The sequence below is a fragment of the Budorcas taxicolor genome, chromosome 1 (genome assembly GCF_023091745.1).
Source record: "Budorcas taxicolor isolate Tak-1 chromosome 1, Takin1.1, whole genome shotgun sequence".
Lineage (NCBI taxonomy): Eukaryota > Metazoa > Chordata > Mammalia > Artiodactyla > Bovidae > Budorcas > Budorcas taxicolor.
This window is the reverse complement of record NC_068910.1, coordinates 213,124,324-213,149,985: the sequence shown is the minus strand read 5'-3', so window position 1 is coordinate 213,149,985 and position 25,662 is coordinate 213,124,324. Positions and strand designations below refer to the sequence as shown.

Here is a 25,662-nt window from a genome sequence, read left to right as displayed (position 1 = left end):
CTAAACCGATTTTGGGCTTTTGGGTTTTTGTAACTTGCTGTCCTTCTTAGAGCTTTGCCCAGAAATCACTATTTCACAGAGATGTCCCCTAGTCCACACTAGGTGTGACCAGTTAGCTCTGTATCCTCATAGACTTTCAGTCACCTTTCAAATATGAAATTCAAATTCAAATATGAAATGCCAGTTTTTATCTTTTTCTTCATTGTGAGGTTTTTTTTTTCATTAAAAAATTATTTATTTTGGCTGCGCTGGGTCTTAGCTGAAATACACGGGATCTTTGATCTTTTTGGTGGCATGTGGGATCCTTCCTTTTGGCATGTGGGATCTAGTTCCTATACCAGGGATGGAACCTGGGCCGCCTGCGCTGGGAATGGAGAGTCTTAGCCACTCGACTACAGGGCAAGTCCTCATTTTTTTTTCCATTTTTTAAAATTGAAGTATAGTTGATATACAGTGTTAATTTCTGCTGTACAGCAAAGTGATTCAGAATATATATTTTAAAAATTATTTTCCATTATGTCCAGTTTTTATCTTTTTCTCCCTAGAAATTGGGTCTGTTTGGCTTAGCAGCTTGACCTGTAATAGTTACTCAGTGTTTCACTGAATAAAGTAGTGGTTGCTGGGCTTCATTAAGCTCTGTTTGAAGCCTGCAATTGGGAACTTTGGTTATTTGTGATTAGCTACTGTTATTTTAAGACTGAAAATACCGTGGGGCTGATGATTTGGTTCAATGGATACCTTATTGTCAATCTCCCTGGGCCGAAGTAACTTTACAGAACTGAATCTTATGCCTTTGCGGTCTCCATATTTTATATACTTAAAATCAGATGCATAAGTACCATATGTGTATGTTTATGTAATTAAAGGTCCTGCAAGAATTAAGTATCACCAAAGATAGTTTATACAAACGGGAACTTTGAAGCTTTTTGTTTAATGTACATATTTTCTGTGGGTAACGTGGACAATCTTTTAAATTATTTTGCTCTTTTAAAAAATTTTACTTAGTTTTGGCTGCACTGAGTCTTCATTGCTGTTCGGGCTTTCTATAGTTGCAGGCGAGCGGGGGCTACTCCTCAGTTTCAGTGAGTAGGGGCTGCTCTCGGTGTGGCGGCTTCTCTTGCTGCACAGCACAGGCTCTAAGGTGTGTGGGCTTTGGTGGTTGAGGTTCCTCGGGCTTTGTTGCCTCCAGGCATGTGGGATCTTCCTGGACCAGGGTTCAAGCGCTTGTCCTCTGCATTGGCAGGTGGATTCCTAACCACTGGACCACCAGGCAAGTTCCTACAGCCTGGTTTTTGTTTTTAACTATCATCAAATAATTATGTTTACCCACAGGAGTTATTCTCTCTCATTTTCATTCACTGATTGGTTCAACAGATATTTATTAAGCTTCTGCTTTGTGCCAGGTTACTAGGCCCCATGAAAATAACTTTCTGATCTTCCCAGCAAGGGCAGGTTTGAACTGACAAGCAACCCTATGGAACTTGACCCAAATACCCTTTTTGGGGGTGGGTGATGATGAGAAGGCTCCCCACTTGCAACTTTAGCTTTCAGCTTTTTCTGCTCTGGATGTGCCTTGTCTTAAAGCCTTTTAAAATTAATGTACAGTCTTTCTAGAGAGATTTCAGGGGGCAAGCAGAAGTCAATGATCATAGCCAATCTGCTAACCGATCTTGACACTGTCACGGCTGGAGGAGATGGAAGAACAGCTCTTTGGGCAACTGTCAGTAACAAGCTTCTGCTGATGGGCATGTGCTTCTAAGCCACCTCACCTTTAAATGTACTTCCAAATAGTAATTTGGAAAACTCCTACATGTGCTCTGCAGTAAGAAATGGTGGGAATAAGCTTCAGAATTAATTGCTTGGATGAATGCTGGTCTCCTGCATTGCAGCCAGATTCTTTACCTACTGAGCTACCAGGGAAGCCCTAACAAGTAACGAAAGAAGTGAAAGCTGTCGTGGGTCATTGAAGGATGTTGTTCTTGGTGGTTTAGACGCTAAGTCGTGTCCAACTCTTTTGCGACCCCTTGGACTGTAGCCCGCCAGGCTTCTCTGTCCATGGGATTTTGCAGCTATTTATGTAGTCACAGCTCAACAACTGGGCTTCAGTTGGTAAAGAATCAACCTGCAATGCAGGAGACCTTGGTTCGATACCTGGGTCGGGAAGATCCCCTGGAGAAGGGAAAGGCTACCCACTCCAGTATTCTGGCCTGGAGAATCCCATGGACTGTGTAGTCCTTGGGGTCGCAAGGAGTCGGACACAACTGAGCAACTTTCAGTTTCAGCTCAACAGCAAAAAAATGTGAGTTAATGCAGTGTATAGGAGAGCATCGGATGGCGTTAATGTAGATGCCACCTGGAATTACAGAGGCGAGGACGTCCTAGACGTTAATATAAGGGACAGTTGTTTTTGAAGTCACATTGAATCCTCTATTGAATTGTGTTTCTTTCCCTCCATCCAGTCCATTGATGACTTAAACAAATGGGCCCTGTTCCTGGTTTCTCCTTTTATACTTGAAGCAGAGCACATCGCCTTTGTGACAGAGAGCATTTGGGTGCAAGGTGAGAATTTACAGAGACCAGCATCCTCTTCGGAAACTGTGAGTACCGTGTTTGTCATTTGTCAACCATTATCAAAACTGAATTTGTTATTTTACATGAGTGCTCTTTCTTGGCTTGCCTGGTTTGCTTTCTTTTTGGATATTTTGGGTTGAAAGTGAAAGTGTTAAGTCGCTCAGTCTGGTCTGACTCTTTGTGACCCCATGGGCTGTAGCCCACCGGGCTCCTCTGTCCCTGGAATTCTCCAGGCAAGAATACTGGAGTGGGTTGCCATTTCCTTCTCCAGGGGATCTTCCCAACCCAGGGATTGAACCCAGATCTCCATTGCAGGCAGATTCTTTACCAACTGAGCTATCAGGGAAGCCCTATTTTGGGTTAGATAAAAATATATTAGTAGGGACACTGGCAGTCCAGTGGTTTGGAGCCAGTGCTTTTACTGCTGGGGCCCAGGTTGGATCCCTGGTTAAGGAACTAAGATTCTGTGCAGCCAAATACATATATATCCAAATACATACATACATATATCTATATATCTATTTATATATCTGTGTTTTGGGACTTCCCTGGTGGTTCAGTGGTTAAGACTCCATGCTTCCACTGTAGGGGGCACTTAGGTCCCTAGTTGGGGAACTAAGATCGTACATGCTGCATGATACAGCAAAAAAAAAAAAAAAAAGCGCTGCCTGTGTTTAAGTTGTGTTTCCGCTCAGGTCTCTCCCTAGGTCATCTAGGCCAGCCACACAGCTTCTTGCTACCAAAATCAGTTCATTTCTATTACTGTGTACTCCTGGATGTCTCACCCTGAGTATTCTGAAGGCACTTCAAACTCAGTAACGTGCCCCAAACTGGTGTATTTCCCAAACTTTGTATTTCTTTCCTGGATGAAAAAAAAGAAAATCTCGGATGAGCACTCCAGCCTGCGGGTCCTGTCCCCTCCTCCTGCCTCCTTCCTGCCAGTCAATGACTAGTTCTGCTAAGTCCTTTCTGCTAAATCCACTGCCCGCGCGTCCCAGATTTTACTCCTTCCCTGCCCTTCCTCCTCATCGCATCCTCCTCTTCATTATCTTTTTGTTGAGTCTGAAAATGGCATCATCATGTCTTGGGTCTCCTTTGCGGGTTTTCCTTGGGACGGCCTGTCATCTTTCTGGACACACACCCTCTGGTGTAAGCTCTCGATGGGTGCCTTCTCCTGGGGGCTGTCACCTATCAGGCTCATGGACACCTAACCCTAACTCCTTCCCAGCCCCCCCACCCCTTATAGGCTGCTTCTGCTGGCATCTGGGGTGAGTTCTTTCTGCCCTCACTCACCCACTGTATGTTTCCTGCCTGTGGCGTGACCGATCCAGGAGGCATTTTGCTGAAGGCACCCGTGGCCACTGGACCTCCATCTTACAACACTATCTTGAAGACACTGTGTTGGGATGAATGAAAAGGAAGAGAGAAATAAGACTGGAAATAATTGACTAGAACTCAAGGTGGATGGAAATAAGAGTTAGCAGGTAGGAAAAAGTAAAGGAGAGCAGGAACCTCTCCTCTGTTTGGAGCTCAGGAGGGATTTAGAGTTTTGCAGGTGGTGGTCTGACAGTAACCTAGTGTGCTAGGACATGACATTTTTGTCCTGCCAGTTCCTAGTGTTTATTAAGCTCTATACATACTTAGGATAATAATCATACCATTTATTGAGCCCCTGCTTGGTGTTTTATTACCTCTAGTGCTTACAGTTTTATAAGATATTATGGTCATTTTTAAAGAGAAGAAAATCAAAGTTATATGATTAAAGGTTGAAGGTTTTTTTTTTTTTGACATCAGCCATTTTTAGCATCTTTATTGAATGTGTTGTAATATTGCTTCTGTTTCATGTTTTTGTCTCTTGGCCACAAGGGATATGGGATCTTAGTCCTTGACCAGGGATAGAACCTGGCCCCCCTGCATTGCAAGGCGAAGTCTTACCTGCTGGACCGCCAGGGAAATCCCTGAAGTTTCCTTATGTAGTCTAATGTTGTATATATTTAGTAAGATTTCAGCTTAAAATCTGTGCCAAAATTTCTAAAATATTGCAACTATTTAAAATGTCAAATATGCACAGATTCCTTTTTTAACACAAAAGTATGACCTGCTGTGCTCTTAATTTTCCTGGATCATTGTTGCCTAATGTGTATCTCTATACACATAGCATCTTAAGGAACACCGTTACTGTATTAGGTAAGGTACAGGCTGTTGTGAAAGTCGCTCAGTTGTGTCCGACTCTTTGCGACCCCAGGGACTGTAGCCCACCAGACTCCTCCGTCCGTGGGATTCTCCAGGCAGGAATACTGGAGTGGGTTGCCGTGCCCTCCCCGGGGGATCTTCCCGACCCAGGGATAGAACCTAGGTCTCCCACATTGCAGGTAGAGTCTTTACTGTCTGAGCTATCGGGGAAGCCCAAGGTCCAAGTTAAGCTGTTGTAACAAGTGATGCCCAGCCCGTAGCGCTTCAGACAAGGTAGAATTGAACTTGTCTCTGAGGGGAAAGGTCCTGCTCTGGAAGCCCCCCAGGGACCCAGCCCCTTTCTGCCCTGTTGCTAGGCTGCCTCCCCTCTGCCGTGATCTGGTTCTCTCTCTTGGTGGAGGCTGGGCTCCTGCTACCCCACCCCGACCCCCACCCCCTAACCTGATCTGCATTCCAGCTCTCAGAATAGGGAAAGACAGGGAAGGTGGGGACCAACGCGCTTCCTCTTTGAGGTTGTGATCCAGAAGCTTCACATCACATGTCTTTCAGCTGCAGGGAGGTGGAGAAATGCAGTCCGTAGCTGGGCAGCCATGGATTCCGTGAAGACCCGGAGTTCTGTTACTACAAGGGAGAAAGAAAGACTAGATGTTGGGAGATGATTAACATTTCTGCCCCAAGGGCGATTTAAGATCTCTCCTCATGGCTGTTACTTAATTCTTTTTCTTTTTTTAAATCACCTGTGCTGTGTTTAGTCGCTCAGTCGTTCTGACTCTTTGCAACCCCATGGACTGTACCCACCAGGCTCCTCAGTCCATAGGGATTCTCCAGGCAAGAGTACTGGAGTGGGTTGTCATGCCCTCCTCCTTAAATCACCTAAGAGCTTTTAAGATTTTCAAATAAATTATATACTTTTGGCTGTGCTTGAGCTTTTCTCTGGTCGTGGCGAGTGGGGGCTACTTTCTAGCTGTGGGGGGTGAGAGCTTCTCTTTGAGGTGGCTTCTCTTGTTGTGGAGCGTGGGTTCCAGGGTGCTTGGGTCGGTAGTTGTGGGGTGCATGGGCTTAGTTGCCCTGCAACATGTGGAATCTTAGCTCCCAGACCAAGAGTCAAGCTTGTGCCCTCTGGATTGGCAGGCAGATTCTTAACCACTGGACCACCAAGACTGGAAGGACTTTCAGGGAGGGGGCAACAGCTGAGGTTTCAAGGAAAAATGAGAATTAGGTGAAGGAGGAGGAAAGGGCTTCCTAGGCAGGTGCAGAAGCACACAGAGCGTTTGTACCTGGGGACAATTGGAGTCTAATTAAACAATTTTTTTAAAATTTGTTTTTGGCTGTACTGGCTCTTCATTGCAGTGCGTAGGCTTAGTTGCTTCATGGCACAAAGTGAAGTGAAAGTCGCTCAGTCATGTCTGACTCTTTGAGACCCCATGGACTATTTCCTGCCAGGCTCCTTTGTCCATGGAATTCTCCAGGCAAGAATACTGCTGTAGGTGGCCGTTCCCTTCGCCAGGGGATCTTCCCTTTGCCAGGGGATCTTCCCAACCCAGGAAGTGAACCCAGGTCTCCTTCATTGCAGGCCGATTCTTTACCATCTGGGCCACGTGGGTAGCCCAAGAATGCTGGAGTGGTTAGTCTGTCCTTTCTCCAGGGGATTGTCTTGACCCAAGGATCAAACCAGGGTCTTCTGCATTGCAGGTGGGTTCGTTATCAGCCGAGCCACCGGGGAAGCTCTCGTGGCACAAGGGATCTTATTAATAGTTTCCCGACAACAGATTGAGCCCAGGTCCCCTGCTTTGGAAGGCAGTCTTAAAGCCCTGAACCAGAAGGGAAGTCCCAATTGGAGTCTAATTAACATGAGTTGGCGAAGTGGTTCAGGGGAAGGCCAGAGGGGAAAGATGTGGCTGGAGTATTATTATTGTAGTTTAGTTACTAAGTCATGTCCAACTCGTTTTGTGACCCTGTGATGCATTAAATTACGTTGGTGCAGTGATAGCTTTCCAGAACATTACCAAACATTACCAACTTTACCAAATGGTCACATTACCCAATGGTCACTGGGTAATGTAATAATTACCCAGTGATCACAGAATAGAGAGGCTCTCAGACCAAGTTCAGTCAGTTCAGTTCAGTCACTCAGTCGTGTCCGACTCTTTATGACCCCATGAATTGCAGCATGCCAGGCCTCCCTGTCCATCACCAACTCCCGGAGTTCACTCAGACTCACGTCCACTGAGTCAGTGATGCCATCCAGCCATCTCATCCTCTGTCGTCCCCTTCTCCTCCTGCCCCCAATCCCTCCCAGCATCAGAGTCTTTTCCAATGAGTCAACTCTTCCCATGAGGTGGCCAAAGTACTGGAGTTTCAGCTTTAGCATCATTCCTTCCAAAGAAATCCCAGGGTTGATCTCCTTCAGAATGGACTGGTTGGATCTCCTTTTCAGTCCAAGGGACTCTCAAGAGTCTTCTGGAACACCACAGTTCAAAAGCATCAGTTCTTAGGCGCTCAGCCTTCTTCACAGTCCAGCTGTCACATCCATACATGACTACTGGAAAAACCATAGCTTTGACTAGGCGGACCTTTGTTGGCAAAGTAATGTCTCTGCTTTTCAATATGCTATCTAGGTTGGTCATAACTTTTCTTCCAAGGAGTAAGTGTCTTTTAATTTCATGGCTGCAATCACCATCTGCAGTGATTTTTGAGCCCCCCAAAATAAAGTCTGACCAAGTTAAGATGCTCAAATTGCACAGTCTATTAAATTAATTCAAAATATAAGCACGAAGCAGTTCTGGGTTCTGTTAACACTTGGAATGGGGCTCCTGAGGGGTGGAAGGACTGCACGCCTGAATCCTGAGCTAGGCAGGGTTCACACATCCTGCCTCTGTCTGCTACATCGGCTGCCCGCCGAGGATACGGTCACAGGGACTCCATGGGTGGAGGCTGCCTGTGGCCAGCACACGCTTGCTCTGTTGGGGAAATTCAGGACGTCAGGGTGTCTGGAAGAGCTTCGGCTTACCAGTGACCTGCAGAGAAGCTGTGTGTTTTACCTGTTTCTAGGCAGAATATGCATGGAACCCTAATGGGTGGCTGATTTAGGGATGACATAACTGTCAATTGGGGCTTCCCTGGTGGCTTAGATGGTAAAGAATATTGCTGCAATGCAGGAGACCCAGGTTTGATCCTTGGGTTGGGAAGATCCCCTGGAGGATGGCATGGCAACCCACTCCAGCATTCTTGCCTGGAGAATCCCATGGACAGAGGAGCCTGGCGGACTGCAGTCCATGGGGTCGTGAAGAGTCGGTCATGACTAAAGTGACTTAGCCACAACTGAGTGACTTTCACTTTCGCTTTTTAACTGGGAGGTGGCAGATCCGTGTCTTCCTATTATCTAGGATTTACTTGGTCCATCCTTGATTTTCTGCCTGGGAGCAATACTGTCTTCTGTTTCGTTCTTATTATCAGTGTTTAGCACACATACGTTCCTTTTGTCTTGCTTGTCTTTAGCACATCTTAAAAGTGACTGACAACATATCCATGAAATTCGTGCCATTTGTTTTTCTGGTTTTCTATGTACCAGAATTAAATGTTCTTTAATAGCATGGCAAATATATAGGGTACACGGATTATAAAGGTTTATATACACTAATTGGGAATTTGGACTTTATCCTGTGGACAGCGGGCTAAAACATTTCTTTTTCTTTTTTAAAGCAGAATGAGCAGGTTCGTATGTTAAAGATCATAATGCAGGCAGATTGGAGACCGGATCTGGGGGAGGCAAACCTGGAATGGATTGTACCCTGTGAGGGAAGAGAGATGAACCTTGCAGAGTATTGGTAGCAGGGAGGAGAGGTGTGGAGACAGAGAGAGTTAGGAGCTTTTTTAGGAGATGATGATGGACTTTTGGGTGGATGGGGGATCATTCCTGGAGATGGGGAATATGGCAGGAGGGGCTGGTAGAGGGGCCCCTATTTTAAAGAATGCAGTTTTGTACATTGTTGCAGTCAACTTCGCTGGAATGAACAGGTGACCTCAGAATTTCGTTGGCTTCTAACAGCAAATCTTTGTTTCTTGCTCCTGTCACACATGAGGCTGAGCAGGTCTCTGGTTGCTGTTTCAAGCTGGGTCCGCTCCACGCTTCTTTCTCGTGCAGGGACCAGGCAGAGAGAGCACGGCTGTCTCAGGACGTGCCATTTCCACACGGGGCGGAGGAGTGAGAGAGCTGGCTGAAACCCGTGCTGTAGATTTGGCTTAAGGTGGCTGCAGATTCCTTCCTCTTAATGGACAAGTGGAATTTTATATTCCTCCCTTGAATCTGGGCTCACCTTAGTGATTTGTTTGCCTCATGGGACATGGTGGAACAGACATTCTGGGGATGTCTGTTTAAAACTTCTGTTCTTTGTTGGCTTATCAACATGGGGGGTGGACAGGGATATAAAGTGAAAAACTGTGGTTGCTAATATAGTATCCTGTAGATGCTGGCCCTCACATGCTTATCAGGCTTCTAAATATCAATACATAATAGAAAACGGTTATGACAGGGACCTCCCTGGTGGTCCAGTGGTTAAGACTCAAACCTTCCACTGTAGGGGGTGTAGGTTTGATCCCTGATGAGGGGGCTGAGATCCTGCATGCTCTGTGGTGTGGCCAAAAAAAAAAAGTTATAGCAACAAGGGTATTTCTGTTATTTTCTGATTAGCTCTCAGTTATTCAGCGAATTAGAACACCTAGACCACCCTTTGCACTGAGTTTTCTGGTCGGTTATGGTTTTGCAGATCCATGTTAAGTCTCATCAGGGTCACTTTATCATTTCAACTGTAGCTTGTTGTGGGTGGACTCATCATATCCCTGATACTGTTGACTTGGTTTTCCAATCCCCTTCTTTTGAAAGCACCACACATCATAGTACCTTGCTAAATAGAGAGTGAAAACGACTTCTGTAGTCCTGCTGTATTCTTTTTGTTCCCAAACCCAAAAGGCACGGAGAGTGACTGAAAGTAGGAAATAACCTCTTCCCCTGGCTGCCCTGGTTTCAGATCTTCACATCTATGTGTGTCTAGCCCTCTTTCAATCCGTTCATTACTAGATGTTTAAAAAACCTAACATGTAATTCGGAGAAGGCACTGGCACCCCACTGCAGTACTCTTGCCTGGAAAATCCCATGGACGGAGGAGCCTGGTAGGCTGCGGTCCATGGGGTCGCTAAGAGTCGGACATGACTGAGTGACTTCACTTTCACTTTTCACTTTCATGCACTGGAGAAGGAAATAGCAACCCACTCCAGTATTCATGGGCTGCCGTCTATGGGGTCGCACAGAGTCGGACACGACTGAAGCGACTTGGCAGCAACGTGTAATTACACTGATTTGGGGGAAGAGAAACGAGAGCCAAAAAATGAGCAGTGTTGAAGCAGTGACATTGATGTTACCCAGGCTCACTAATGGTAACCAGTATTTATCCGGGTTCTCTTGTGAAACAGAATAGGGTGTGTGTGTGTGTGTGTGTGTGTGTGTGTGTGTGTGCATACATTATACACACACACACATATATAGGGATGGAGGGAGACAGAGAAGTAGTGGAGGAAAGGAGAGAAAGACAGACAGAAAGAGGTTTATTTTAAGGAACTGGCTTCCGTGATTGTGGAGTCTGTGCTTATGTATCGGCTCCATGGACTGTAGCCAGGCTCCTCTGTCCTTGGGATTTTTTTCCAGGCAAGAATACTGGAGTGGATTGCCATTTCCTTCCCCAGGGGATCTTCCCCACCCAGGGATCAAACCCACGTCTCCTGCATTACAGGTGAATTCTTTACCACTGAGCCCCTGGGGAAGCCCAACTGTGGACTCTGGGGAGTCCCAGGTCTGCAGGGCCGGCCAGCGGCTGGAAACTCCTAGAGAACAGATGTTGCACCTCGAGTCTGAAGGCAGTCTAGAGGCAGAATTCCCTCTTCCTCCGGGAACCGCAGTCTTTTTCTTGTAGGGCCTTCAGCTGATTAGACAAGGCTCACCTGTGTTACAGGAAGATGATATACTTTACTCGAAGTGAAATCATTTAAAATGTTGACCACGTCTGAAAAATATCTTCAGTCACCTCTGAAATGATGTTTGGCCAAATATCCAGAGACTGTGGGCCAGCCCAGTTGGCACATGAGATTAACTGTCACCTGACTAGTTGTTAAGATTCCCATCCTCGCATTAGCTGCAGAGCTTCGGCTCAGCACCCGCTGCAGGCAGCCTTGGGAAGGGCAGTTCACTGAAGAGGGTTTAACCCAGCGTCCTTGGCCACAGGATCCCGTTCCGTGTGCACGCTTGTGTTGAGGTGAGTGGAGCAGAGACATGACTTTGCCACCAAAGGTCCATCTATCAAAGCTATGGTTTTTCCAGTAGTCATGTATGGATGTGAGAGTTGGACTATAAAGCTGAGAGCCGAAGAACTGATGCTTTTCAACTGTGGTGTTGGAGAAGACTCTTGAGAGTCCCTTAGACTGCAAGGAGATCCAACCAGTCTATCCTAAAGGAGATCAATCCTGAATATTCATTGGAAGGACTGATGCTGAAGCTGAAACTCCAATCCTTTGGCCACCTGATGCGAAGAACTGACTCACTGGAAAAGACCCTGATGCTGGGAAAGACTTAAGGCGGGAGGAGAAGGGGACGACAGAGGATGATATGGTTGGATGGCATCACTGATTCAATGGACATGAGTTTGAGTAAACTCCGGGAGTTGGTGATGGATGGAGAAGCCTAGCGTGCTGCAGTCCATGGGGTCACAAAGAGTTGGACACAACTGAGCGACTGAACTGAACTGAGGAGAAGACACATCACTGCCATTGCTGTGATCATCGTAGCCGCAAGTTGCGAGCTTGGGTTTCAGAAGGGCTTTCTGCATGGGTGAGGAAATCCCTTTGTTTTGGGCTGACTGGGGCTTCCTTGGCTTTGATCTTTGGGAGTAAGCCTTTGGCTTGCCTTCCCTTTCTTTCTCTGCCTCTTTGTCTCCATCTCAAAGTGCCAAAGGGAAGCGGACTGTTTGCATTTAGTGACTGTGTGGCTTTGCTTTGATGGGGCCACGGTGCTGCTGGGGGAGTTTGCATGGTCTGTGGCTCACGGACCAGGTTCCTAGAAAAAGGAAACGCATTTAGGTGACGAAACAGCTGGCTGGGTTTAGAAACTTGATCAGGGATGAGTGTGTATATTGTTCTCTGGCCATTTCCTGTCCTTCCCCTTGCTTTGTTTACCTCCTGTGGCTTTCCTCCCGGGCGTGAGGATTTGATTGTTGGCTCCTTTTACACCAAGTGCCTACTTTGAGCTCCAGCTCCATGCTGGTGCTCTGGTAGCAGGCTGCTACATCAACATCTGAACAACTAAATCCTGGGCTGGGTCTCCAGTGGCTGAACATCTCCCATCATTCTCGGCCGACATAATGCTGAGAACAAAGATGCTTTTAGTCTCCTGCAGGGGGGTTGCATTGCTCCTTTTCCTGTTTCCCATTCACCCTCATCAGAAAAGTCAGCTCTCACCGAGGTGGTCGTTTATCTTCTCATTCTCCAGAGCTGACATCCTTCCTGCATTCTCAGAGCTGGAAATCAGCTAGATCTTTGTCTGGATTGTAGACTTCAACTCTTCATCCGGGATCAAAGGTATTGTATTTGAAATGCAGAATTCTACTGAGGCCTGCAGGGGTCAGACCCACCCTCCAGGCGAACCTGCGCAGAGGTGGCAGTCAGTCGAGTGTGTGTGCTCAGTTGCTCAGTAGTGTCTGAGTCTTTGCAACCCCACGGACTGTAGCCTGCCAGGCCCCTCTGTCCATGAGATTTCCCAGGGAAGAAAACTGGAGTGGATTACCATTTCCTTTTCCAGGGGATCTTCCCCACCCAGGGGTGGAACTGGCGACTGCTGCAGTTGTGAGGGAAGCCGACATGTAGAGCTAAAAGAGAATTCTGAGGTTCCTCTTTGTGCAGGTACTCTAGGCTGAGTAGTGGGTTTCAGCCTGTTGATCATAAAGATCTGTGTTTATTCTTTTTACCTCTAAGACAGTGTTTCTCAGCTTTTAGAATGATTCTTTGCCTTAGGAGCAAAGTTTAATCTGAATTCTCTTTTAAGGAGAGAAGTGAAATAGTAAGGAATAAAGATTTTGTGGAGTAGGATTAGACCCTAGAGGAGTCCAGACTTTTTTTTTTTTTTGAGATATAATTCACATAGCGCTGTCACGCGACTGTATGTTCCTCGGTTCTTTGTCCCGTCACCACAAAGATTTGGAGTGACAGACATTAAAGCCCCCCCGGCGTGTCACAGCTCTCAGGTCTTGGATAGACCGTGTTATAGCTCTCAGGTCTCCAATGGACCGTGTTATAGCTCTTAGACAAATCAGTGTTACAGCTCAGTGTTACAGCTCTATTTTACTTAGAAGATCGCAGGAAAATCCATCTTTCAGGCGTGAGGGCACGTCGATCTAAAGAGATGAGGAGAAGAGCGCCCCAGCGCGCGGGGGAGAGAGAGAGAGAGCAGGCTCCGGCTCCTCTATTTGTATGTTTCTCTCCCCCTGGACCTGTCCTATGGAAATTGGGCCAGCCAGGAGTGTTGTTTGTTTTACCTGAGGTCCTCACTCCGGTCCTCGGACCTTCTTTGGTTACATTTTTGCGGGCTTTTCCCTTCCTTGTCTGTGGCCACCGCCATTTTGGACTCCTTTTCCCTGTTCTACCTACCTAACAGCGTGAACTTCATACTTTTAAAGTGTTTGTTTACAGTCTAGTAGCTGTACAGTCATCACTAATTCCGGAACATTTTCATACCCCAAGAGAAATTACATACCCATCAGCATTCCTCTGTGACTCCCATCAGTCACTCCCCAGCATTCTGTCCCTGCCAACCACTAATCTACTTGTGAACTCTGTAGATCTTTCCATTTTGATTTTTTATATGAACAGAATCATTCAATATGTGACCTTATAGTAACTGGCTTCCTAGACTTAGCACAATATAGGTGGACACTTGGGGTGTTTCCACACTTTGAGTGTGATGAATGATACTGCTATGAACTTTTGTGGACAGATTTTGTGTGCAGACGTATGTTTTTAGTTCTCTTAAGTATATTCCTAGGAGTGGAATTTCTGGGTCGTTAGGAAGCTCTGTGTTTGGCTTTTCGAGGAGTTGATGGACTCTTTTCTAAGGGGGGCCTGCTGTTTCGCAGTTCTACCAGCAGGGTATTAGGGTTTGATTGCTCAATGTCCTCAATATTTGTTGCCGTCTATCTTTTCAATTGTAGTCATCCTGGTAGAGGATGAAGTACCTCATTGTGGTTTTAAAAAAAAAATAATTTTATTTATTTTTGTTTTTTGCCTGTGCTGGATCTTTTTCGCTGTGAGAGTTGCAGTGAGTGGGAGGGCTGGGTACTCACTGTGGCGTTTGGGTTTTCACTGCAGTGGCTTCTTTTGTTGCAGACCACACACTCGAGAGGTCAGGCTTGATAGTCGTGACAGGGGCTTAATTGCTCTGTGGCATGCAGTATCTTCCCGGGTCAGGGATTGAACCCGAGCCTCCTGAATTGGCAGAAAGATTCTTTACCACGGAGCCATCAGGCAGGCTCCTCATTGTGGTGTGGATTTATGTCTCCCTTATACGCAGAGTGCATCATGAGAAATGCTGGGCTGGAAGAAGCACGAGCTGAAATCAAGATTGCCGGGAGAAATATCAATGACCTCAGATATGCAGATGACACCACCCTTATGGCAGAAAGTGAAGAGGAACTAAAAAGCCTCTTGAATCGAAAGTGAAAGAGGAGAGTGAAAAAGTTGGCTTAAAGCTCAACATTCAGAAAACTAAGATCATGGCATCTGGTCCCATCACTTCATGGGAAATAGATGGGGAAACAGTATCAGAATTTATTTTTTTGGGCTCCAAAATCACTGCAGATGGTGACTGCAGCCATGAAATTAAAAGATGTTTACTCCTTGAAAGGAAAGTTATGACCAACCTAGATAGCATATTCAAAAGCAGAGACATTACTTTGCCAACAAAGGTCCGTCTAGTCAAGGCTATGGTTTTTCCAGTGGTCATGTATGGATGTGAGAGTTGGACTGTGAAGAAAGGCGAACGCCGAAGAATTGATGCTTTTGAACTGTGGTGTTGGAAAAGACTCTTGAGAGTCCCTTGGACTGCAAGGAGATCCAACCAGTCCATTCTGAAGGAGATCAGTCCTGGGTGTTCATTGGAAGGACTGATGCTGAGGCTGAAACTCCAATCCTTTGGCCACCTCATGGGAAGAGTTGACTCATTGGAAAAGACCCTGATGCTGGGAGGGCTTGGGGGCAGGAGGAGAAGGGGACGACAGAGGATGAGATGGCTGGATGGTATCACCGACTTGATGGACATGAGTTTGAGTGAACTCCGGGAGTTGGTGATGGACACGGAGGCCTGGCGTGCTGCAGTTCATGGGGTCGCAGAGTTGACATGACTGAGCAACTGAACTGAACTGAACGACAAATGATTTTGAGAATCTTTTCAAGTGCTGTTCCCACTTGTATATTTTCTTTGGAGAAATGCTTATTACGATTATTTGCCCATTTAAAAAATTAGATGTTTGTCTTTTTATTGTTGAGTTGTGGTAATTCTTTATATATTGTGGATACAGATCTCTTACCAATTGATTACATGATTTGCAAATATTTTCTCCCATTTTGTCAATGTCCTTTCACGAAGTGTTCTTTGAAGCATAAACATTTTGATGAAATCCAGTTTATATATATTTTTTCTTTTCTTGCTTGTACTTTTGGTGTCTTACCTGAGAAACCAGTGCCTGATTCAATATCATGATGATTTACATCTATGTTTTCTTTTAGGAATTTTGTAGTTTTAGCTCTTATTAAGGATTTGATTCCTTGTGGATTATTTTTTATACCTGGTGATACATGGTCTGGCATAGGGGTCCATCTTCATTCTTTGCATGTGGATGTCCAGTTCTACCAACACCATTTGTTCAAAAGACTATTCTTTCCCCTTGAGTTGTCTGGCAACCTTGTCCAAAATCAATTGTCTTCAAATATATACATCTATTTCTATGGTCTTGGTTCTATTCCATTGATCTATATGTCTATCTTGATGCCTGTTGGACCCTGACTTTTAAACCCTAAGTTTCCTGGTTGGGCAAGTATACTTAGGGCAGAAGTGACTTGTGGGAATTCCTTTTATCTCTGTAGGTTTAGGATTTATCCTGGCATTTGGCTCAGAAGTTCATTATCTCAGCAATTCTCTAGTGCTTTTAAGATAATTTTTAAAGTTATTTATCTATATAGCATTAAAAAAAAATGTTTTCAGGAAGAGGGGGCAGTATATTCCTGAGAAGATTTGGGGAAGTAGGGAAATTATTCATGGTATCTTAGAGAAGGACCGTTGTATTCAGTGGGTCTTCCCAGGTGGCTCAGTGTTATAGAATTCACCTGCCAATGCAGGAAACACAGGAGATGCAGGTTCGATCCCTGAATCAGGAGATCCCCTGGAAGAGGAAATGGCAGTGCACTCCAGTGTTCTTGCTTGGAGAATCGCATGGACCGAGGAGCCTGCTGGGCTACAGTCTGTAGGGTGGCAAAGAGTCAGACGTGATTAAGCAGGCACACACGAGAAATCAAATACTCAGTATTGCTTTTAAAGTCAAATTCATAACATCTAGTAATAGCAGCTGCCGTTTATTGAGCACTTTTTCTGTTCCCTGGTGGTTCAGATGGCAAAGAATCTGCCTGCAGTGCAGGAAGATCCCCCCTGGAGAAGGGGATGGCATCCCACTCTAGTATTCTTGCCTGGAGAATCCCATGGACAGAGGAGCCTGGCGGGCTACAGTCCATGGGGTCGCAAAGAGTCAGACACGACTGAGCGACTAACACACACATTTTCTGTCCCAAGCTTTCAACTGGGGGCATGACATTAACTTTTAATCTCATTAGCATAATGAACCTGTAACGCGATGGGTACCCCCATTATTCCTGTTTTATAAACGAATAAGCAGAGGCTTCAGAGGTTCTGAGACTTAACCTAAGGACAGACAGTGGCGATTAGCTGCGTTTAACCAGACCCAGACCTTGGACTCCTTAGCCAGGCTCCCGGCCCCAAGGGAACTCCCCTGCTGCCTGTTCCAGTTTCCAGTTCTATGAACGCTGGAAAGCCTTAAGGCCTGAGCTTCGTCTCCCTTTCCTGTCTCTCCTTTTCCCTGGCCCCCTTGTGGTGGAAGTGTGTACTGCGACAGGCGGGCGCTCTGGAGAGTAGGTCACAGCTGCTCTCACTTCCTGGGTACATACACTTCCGGCTCAGACAGAGAGCGGTGCCCAGGAGCATGAGTTTTCACATGTTCCCAGGGGACTTCTGTTGCCTTGGGTCTTGGACCTGACTTTAAGAAAATCTGTAGTATGATTTGTATGTATGTATCATGATGTGACTTCCCTGGTGGCTCAGGAGGTAAAGCGTCTGTCTACAACGCGGGAGACCTGGGTTCAATCCCCGGGTCGGGAAGATTCCCTGGAGAAGGAAGTGGCAACCCACTCCAGTACTCTTGCCTGGAAAATCCCATGGATGGAGGAGCTTGGTGCAGGCTACTGTCTATGGGGTCGCAAAGAGTTGGGCACGACTTCACTTCATCATGATGTGAACATGATCTGTTTACATCATGGATACTGTGGACTTACCGTGTTCTTCTATTTCCTATTACTGAAGAGAGGGTTTTCCCAGTGTCTGGGGAGTGACCCTTTCCCCTTTAGTCCCTTGAAAAGCAGCATATGACTTCAATTACTGTAACTATTATTGGCTGTGCTTGAAGGATGTGGAATCCTAGTTGCCCATCCAGGGATCAAGCCCACTCCGCATTGGAAGCACAGAGTCTTAACCACTGAACCACCAGGGAAGTCCAATACTTGAATTACTTTTTTTTTTTTTTTTTTTCTTAAATTTCGTTTACTTAGTTTTGCCTGCATTGGGCCTTTGTTGCTGTGTGGGCTTTTCTTGAGCTGTAGCAAGTGGGGGCTGCTCTTCAGCGGCAGGGCTGCGCTTCAGCGGCAGGGGCTGTGTTTCAGCTGCAGCGTGTGGGTTTCTCATTGCAGTGGCTTCTCTCATTGCAGAGCAGAGGCTCAAGGGCCCTTGGACTTCAGTAGTTGTGGTGCACGGGCTTAGTTGCTCCTCGGCATGTGGGATATTTTTGGACCAGGGATTGAAGCCGTTTGTCCTTCATTGGCAGGTGGTTTCCCTACCAGTGAGCCACCAGGGAAGCCCTCAATGATACTTTGAAATGAGAGCGTTGTGTCTAGTGCTTTGTAAGCCCTGTTGTCAGGGAGAGATGAGAATGTTCCAGTCAGGACAACTTTGATGTTTAAATGTAACATGCAGTAACTTTTTGGGTTTGACAGTGGTGGGAGCTGAGGGGAAAAGTAAAGTAACTGGTTATTTTAAGGAAGAAAAATCTCACCCTTTCTTCACCTTCCTTCGCCCACTCTATCTCAGATTGTGAAGTGGTCTGACTGCTGTTTGCCGTTAGCTTGCCGACCTGGGGATCCTTATCAATTAATCGCCAAAGCAAGTGTGGATGACTTCAGCAAGCTAGGGGTGGCATTCCTGGAAGATAGACTCCAGATGGCTAATGGACTGATACCTCAGAAGATCGTGTGTAAGTAACTTGGGGAAATGTTCATCATAGCAGGATGCCATCGTTAACAAGCTTAAGGATGATTGAGCACTCTTGTTTGGTATGACTTAAGGGTTCCCTGGTGGCTCAGAGGGTAAAGCGTCTGCCTGCAATGCAGAAGACCTGGGTTCGATCCCTGGGCCAGGAAGATCCCCTGGAGAAGGAAATGGCAATCTACTCCAGTACTCTTGCCTGGAAAATCCCACGGACAGAGAAGCCTAGTAGACTACAGTCCATGGGATCGCAAAGAGTCGGACACGACTGAGCGACTTCACTTTCTTTCTTTCTTTAAGGGCAACTCTGGTGGAATAGTCGCTAAGTCACGTCCGACTCTGCGGCCCATGGGCTGCAGCCCGCCAAGACTCTTCTGTCCATGGGATTCTCCAGGCAACAAAACTGTGGTGGGTTACCATTTCCTTCTCCAGGGGATCGTCCCGATCCAGGGATCGAACCCAAGTCTCCTGCATTGGCAGGTGGATTCCTTACTGCTGAGCCACCAGGGAGGCCCTGCACCTTGTTTCTGAGTATCAGTATCGCATAAAAGATTGACACCCATGCAGCTGAATCTCTAAGCGAGTGGACACAGTCACCTCTCTGAAACTCCACCTGTTCACCAATCAACACGAGGGTCTGAAGTTTTCTGATCTGTATGGGAAAGATGTGGAAATTCTGCAGTTTCACTGGGGACTGTCAGGGGTACCCTTCTAACTGGGGAGTGGGGGGTGGGGAGCGGTTATGTGGGTCCCACGGAGGCCGTGGAGTTGAAGGGTGATGTGAGTTACATGGAATGGAGGTCTTACAGTACAGAGAAGGCCCCGAGGTTTTGCGCTGAGATGTGAGACAAGGCAGAGGGTTGATGGGCTGTCTTTTCTCTTCCCTTTAGCTGTCCACTTGCAGGACTCTGCCCTAAAGGAACTTAAGGGTCAGGCCTCAGACCCCCCAGCCCAGCTCCTGCAGCCCGACCCCGAATCTTGTATTCAGAGGAACCCTCCTGAGCCCGACACTATGGAGGACCCCCAGTCTCCGGGTTCTGCATCCACTCGGGGGCCAGGTGGGGCCCCTAGGGGCGGTGAGCCAGCCGTGGACGGTGACAGAGGCGTGGGCTCTGTCGAGCACTGTCCCCTCCATCTGTCCAGCTGCCACGAGTGTTTGGAGCTTGAGAACAGCACCATTGAATCCGTCAGGTTTGCCTCTGCAGAGAACATTCCAGATCTCCCGTACGACTACAGCGGGGGTTTGGAGGGCCTCGCTGACGACCTCCCCCCCGAGAGGGACGGGAGGAGGGTCAACGTCACGGGCAAGGCCCCCAACGTCCTCCTGTATGTGGGCTCTGACTCCCGGGATGGCCAGCACAGGCTCCAGGAGGTCCGATCGGCGCTGGCTGACTGTGTGGACACGGACTGTTACACTCTGTACCACCTGCCTCCGGAAAGCGCTCGCAGGGACCCGTGGCCGGACAGCTGTCTGCTGCTGGTCATCGCCACCGGGGAGCCCGTCCCCGAGGACCTGTCCCGGAGGTTCACGGCCTATCTTTCTCAGGGAGGGAAGGTGCTGGCCCTGGCTTCGTCCTTCACGCTGCCTGGCTTCCGGGTGACCAGCAAGGCCCCACTGCAGGACACAGTCCAGAGCTTGGTTTTCTGCAAGGCGGATGGGAGCCTGGTGAGGCTCAGCGTCCTGAGCAGCGGCTACATTTACGAGGAGGGGCCTGGGGAGCCGCTCGGCCCCGGCAAGCTCCACGGCCACCTGGACAGTGAGGATGGGGACAGGCTGGTGGTGCAAGTGCCTTTCGGGACTCATGGAGGAGAAGCTGTTCTCTGCCAGGTACGGAGGTTGGCAGCTGGGTCTCTGGGTCTCTTGATGGGACATGCTCCTGAAGGTTCCTGAAGGGGTGACTAAAGGGTCTGTGTGCTGTGTGGGGAGGGTACTTCTGTCCTTGTCCAGGGAATTTTTGCCACTGGTGAGCTGCAGGTTGAGATGCGGGCTGTCTTGTATCCTGTTTCACCGAAAGGCTTGTGATGGAGGAGAGCGTGAAAGTGAAAGTCGTTCAGCCATGTCTGACTCTTTGTGACCCCGTGGACTGTACGGTCCATGATATTCTCCAGGCCAGAATCCTGGAGTGGGTAACCTTTCCCTTCTCCAGGGGATCTTCCCAATCCAGGGATCGAACGCAGGTCTCCTGCATAGTGGGCAGATTCTTTACCAGCTAAGGCTAATTAAAGACTGCTGGTTAACCAAGGGTTAGCCAAAGCTACTTGCTTGTTTTAAACTGTATACTGGTTATATTGTTCAGTCACTCAGTCGTGTCCGACTCTTTGCGACCCCCTGGACTGCAGCCACGCCAGGCTTCCCTGTTCTTCACCATCTCCTAGAGTTCGTTCACAGTCATGTCCGGTTGAGTTGGTGATGCCATCCAGCCATCTCATCCTCTGCTGCCTGCTTCTCCTCTGGTTGGTTATACTCTTTCTAAAATCCGTCAGTTCACTCTCTTGCCTCAAAACACTCTTTAGTTTATAAACTCAAACTGTTATTTAATGAAGGGAATTGAGCACCTTGGGGTGGTGATTTGATCTCTGGTTCCTCTGCCTTTTCTAAAACCAGCTTGAACATCAGGAAGTTCACAGTTCACGTGTTGCTGAAGCCTGGCTTGGAGAATGTTGAGCATTACTTTACTAGCATGTGAGATGAGTGCAATTGTGCGGTGGTTTGAGCATTCTTTGGTATTGCCTTTCTTTGGGATTGGAATGAAAACTGACCTTTTCCAGTCCTGTGGCCACTGCTGAGTTTTCCAGATTTGCTGGCATATTGAGTGCAGCACTTTCACAGCATCATCTTTCAGGATTTGAAACAGCTCCACTGGAATTCCATCACCTCCACTAGCTTTGTTCGTAGTGATGCTTTCTAAGGCCCACTTGACTTCACATTCCAAGATGTCTGGCTCTAGATTAGTGATCACATCATCATGATTATCTGGGTCGTGAAGATCTTTTTCGTATAGTTCTTCCATGTATTCTTGCCACCTCTTCTTAATATCTTCTGCTTCTGTTAGGTCCAGACCATTTCTGTCCTTTATCGAGCCCATCTTTGCATGAAATGTTCCCTTGGTATCTCTAATTTTCTTGAAGAGATCTCTAGTCTTTCCCATTCTGTTGTTTTCCTCTATTTCTTTGCATTGATCGCTGAAGAAGGCTTTCTTATCTCTTCTTGCTAGTCTTTGGAACTCTGCATTCAGATGCCTATATCTTTCCTTTTCTCCTTTGCTTTTCTCCTCTCTTCTTTTTGCAGCTATTTGTAAGGCCTCCCCAGACAGCCATTTTGCTTTTTTGCATTTCTTCTCCATGGGCATGGTGTTGATCCCTGTGTCCTGTACAATGTCACGAACCTCATTCCATAGTTCATCAGGCACTCTATCTATCAGATCTAGGCCCTTAAATCTATTTCTCACTTCCACTGTATAATCATAAGGGATTTGATTTAGGTCATACCTGAATGGTCTAGCGGTTTTCCCTACTTTCTTCAATTTAAGTCTGAATTTGGCAATAAGGAGTTCATGATCTGAGCCACAGTTAGCTCCTGGTCTTATTTTTGTTGACTGTGTAGAACTTCTCCATCTTTGGCTGCAAAGAATATAATCAATCTGATTTCGGTGTTGACCATCTGGTGATGTCCATGTGTAGAGTCTTCTCTTGTGTTGTTGGAAGAGGGTGTTTGCTATGACCAGTGCATTTTCTTGGCAAAACTCTATTAGTCCTTGCCCTGCTTCATTCCGCATTCCAAGGCCAAATTTGCCTTGTACTCCAGGTGTTTCTTGACTTCCTACTTTTGCATTCCAATCCCCTACAATGAAAAGGACATCTTTTTGGGTGTTAGTTCTAAAAGGTCTTGTAGGTCTTCATAGAACCATTCAACTTCAGCTTCTTCAGTGTTACTGGTTGGGGCATAGACTTGGATAACTGTGATATTGAATGGTTTGCCTTGGAGATGAACAAAGATCATTCTGTCGTTTTTGAAATTGCATCCAAGTACTGCATTTCGGACTCTTTTGTTGACCATGATGGCTACTCCATTTCTTCTGAGGGATTCCTGCCCGCAGTAGTAGATATAATGGTCATCTGAGTTAAATTCACCCATTCCAGTCCATTTTAGTTCGCTGATTCCTAGCATGTCGACGTTCACCCTTGCCATCTCTTGTTTGACCACTTCCAATTTGCGTTGATTCATGGACCTGACATTCCAGGTTCCTATGCAATATTGCTCTTTACAGCATCGGATCTTGCTTCTATCACCAGTCACATCCACAACTGGGTATTGTTTTTGCTTTGGCTCCATCCCTTCCTTCTTTCTGGAGTTATTTCTCCACTGATCTCCAATAGCATATTGGGCACCTAATGACCTGGGGAGTTCCTCTTGTGGTATCCTATCATTTTGCTTTTTCATACTGTTCATGGGGTTCTCAAGGCAAGAATACTGAAGTGGCTTGCCATTCCCTTCTCCAGTGGACCACATTCTGTCAGACCTCTCTACATGACCCGCCCGTCTTGGGTTGCCTTGCAGGCATGGCTTGGTTTCACTGAGTGAGACAAGGCTGTGGTCCTAGTGTGATTAGATTGACTAGTTTTCTGTGAGTATGGTATCAGTGTGTCTGCCCTCTGATGCCCTCTTACAACACCTACCATCTTACTACCAGACCACCTAATCTGCCTCTTGAGAAATCTGTATGCAGGTCAGGAAGCAACAGTTAGAACTGGACATGGAACAACAGAGTGGTTCCAAATAGGAAAAGGAGTACATCAAGGCTGTATATTGTCACCCTGCTTATTTAACTTCTATGCAGAGTACGTCATGAGAAACGCTGGACTGGAAGAAACACAAGCTGGAATCAAGATTGCTGGGAGAAATATCAATAACCTCAGATATGCAGATGACACCACCCTTATGGCAGAAAGTGAAGAGGAACTAAAAAGCCTCTTGATGAAAGTGAAAGAGGAAAGCGAAAAAGTTGGCTTAAAGCTCAACATTCAGAAAACGAAGATCATGGCATCGGGTCCCATCACTTCATGGGAAATAGATGGGGAAACAGTGGAAACAGTGTCAGATTTTATTTTTTGGGGGGCTCCAAAATCACTGCAGGTGGTGACTGCAGCCATGAAATTAAAAGACGCTTACTCCTTGGAACAAAAGTTATGACCAACCTAGATAGTATATTCAAAAGCAGGGACATTACTTTGCCGACTAAGGTCTGTCTAGTCAAGGCTATGGTTTTTCCAGTGGTCATGTATGGATGTGAGAGTTGGACTGTGAAGAAGGCTGAGCGCCAAAGAATTGATGCTTTTGAACTGTGGTGTTGGAGAAGACTCTTGAGAGTCCCTTGGACTGCAAGGAGACCCAACCAGTCCATTCTGAAGGAGATCAACCCTGGGATTTCTTTGGAAGGAATGATGCTAAAGCTGAAACTCCAGTACTTTGGCCACCTAGTGCGAAGAGTAGACTCATTGGAAAAGACTCTGATGCTGGGAGGGATTGGGGGCCGGAGGAGAAGGGGACGACCGAGGATGAGATGGCTGGATGGCATCACGGACTCGATGAATATGAGTCTGAGTGAACTCCGGGAGATGGTGATGGACAGGGAGGCCTGGCGTGCTGCGATTCATAGGGTCACAAAGAGTCGGACACGACTGAGCGACTGAACTGAACTGAACTGGGGTGGTGATTCCCGACAGCAGTGTCTGTCATGTTAATATGTTGTAGTTGATGTCAGGGATGTGCCTGGACACTCACCAACTGCTGGGATACTCCATTGAAAACACCTTCAAATCCTTAGTTCCTTTATGATTTGTCACTCTGAAAATCTAAGTGCTGAGCACAAGTTCAAATAAGTGAAATGATCTTGAAGTGATTTCTGGCAAATTATTACATAGGTGGTGGTGCTAGTGGTAAAGAACCCACCTGCCAATGCAGGAGACATGAGACCCGGGTTTGATCCCTGAGTAGGGGAGGTCCCCCTGGAGAAGGAAATGGCAACCTATTTCAGTATTCTTGCTTGGGAAATCCCACAGACAGAGGCGGCTGGTGGGCTACAGTTTGTGGGGTTGCAAAGAGTCGGACACGACCGAAGGGACTTAACACACGCACATACAAATACAAAAGTAAAAAGAAAACGGAAACAGAGGTAAAAGGAAAATGCTACTTCCCTTCCCATCCTTAGGGGGTGCTTTTGGCTCCAGAGCTGTCTTTTTCCCCCCATGTTCCCCTTTTAGCTTTTTGTTTGTTTAAACAAACAAAGGTAGCAGGATAGACTGCTTCAGAATTCCTGATCATTTACTATGGATCTATTAATACCTTTGGACGGAAGTTTTTGTTACAGTTTAGGTGAACTCTTATCCTTAAGGATTTGTGATCTAATGAGAAAACTAAGTAGATGTGGCTCTTTTGCCCAGCATGGTTCCCAGGATGAGTATAACAGATTTTAATCTGTTTTATTATACAGATCTTTTTTTGAGTTAGAGAATTGTTGCCTTCTATTTTGGTGTGGCTTCTTTTCATTTCATATGCTGTGTCTCTCTCCAGCCCTCCTACAAATTAAGTCTCTTGGGTTTTCTGATCAAACATTCTTCAAGGGGACAGATACTTGTTTCTTTACTATTCTAACGTTCACTCACTTGTTCTTAAGATAATACTTCTTGAATTGTATATAGATGTATATAATGTATATAATGAAGATTATAGATGCGTATAATGAAGAAATCTGACCATCAGGCCAGATAAGCATGTACAACCCAAGCTGATTTCATGTGGGCTGCAATCCCATGAATTCATTTTTGGAGGCCTAATAAATGCTTCTCTTTTTTTCTCTGCAAATATGGTAACTATAGTAACTGCGCATTCTCAGAAAATCCACTTAAAAACCTGACTTCCTAGAGCTGTATTTCAGCCTTGAGTAGTGAATTTTACCACCCCGGTGCCCAGACTTGTACTGGAAAATTGATTCGGCACTGTGGCGATCCATTGCTCTGAGTTACATAGCAAATCTGCCTGCTGCACCATTCAAACTGACCCCATCACTGTCATAAAATTTGATCCTGCGTGCATTGCCCTAGGAAAAAAAGGCAATATGATGCAGCTTCAAAAATGAGATTCAGGGATTAGAATGTCATTTTTGATTTTAAATGACTTCCACTCTCTGTGTGCCAGAGTCACTGTTTTCTCCTCAGGCCTGTGTCACTACCATACCGCCGAGATCAACCAATAAATACGAGCT

General features: G+C 46.5%; 1 protein-coding gene across 3 annotated transcripts in view; it reads left to right on the top strand.

Annotated features, from left to right (window-relative positions):
• HLCS (holocarboxylase synthetase) overlaps positions 1-25,662 on the top strand; it is a 192,822-nt gene that overhangs the window by 1,793 nt on the left and 165,367 nt on the right. The window contains exons 2-4 of one of the 3 annotated variants that reach the window (XM_052648914.1): positions 2,460-2,597; positions 18,227-18,389; positions 19,291-20,228. In XM_052648914.1, the coding sequence (XP_052504874.1) occupies positions 2,460-2,597; positions 18,227-18,389; positions 19,291-20,228 (1,239 nt within the window). Of the gene's footprint in view, positions 1-2,459; positions 2,598-18,226; positions 18,390-18,700; positions 18,809-19,290; positions 20,229-25,662 lie in introns of those variants that run through there. The other 2 variants (XM_052648924.1, XM_052648930.1) reach the window with 2 other exon arrangements.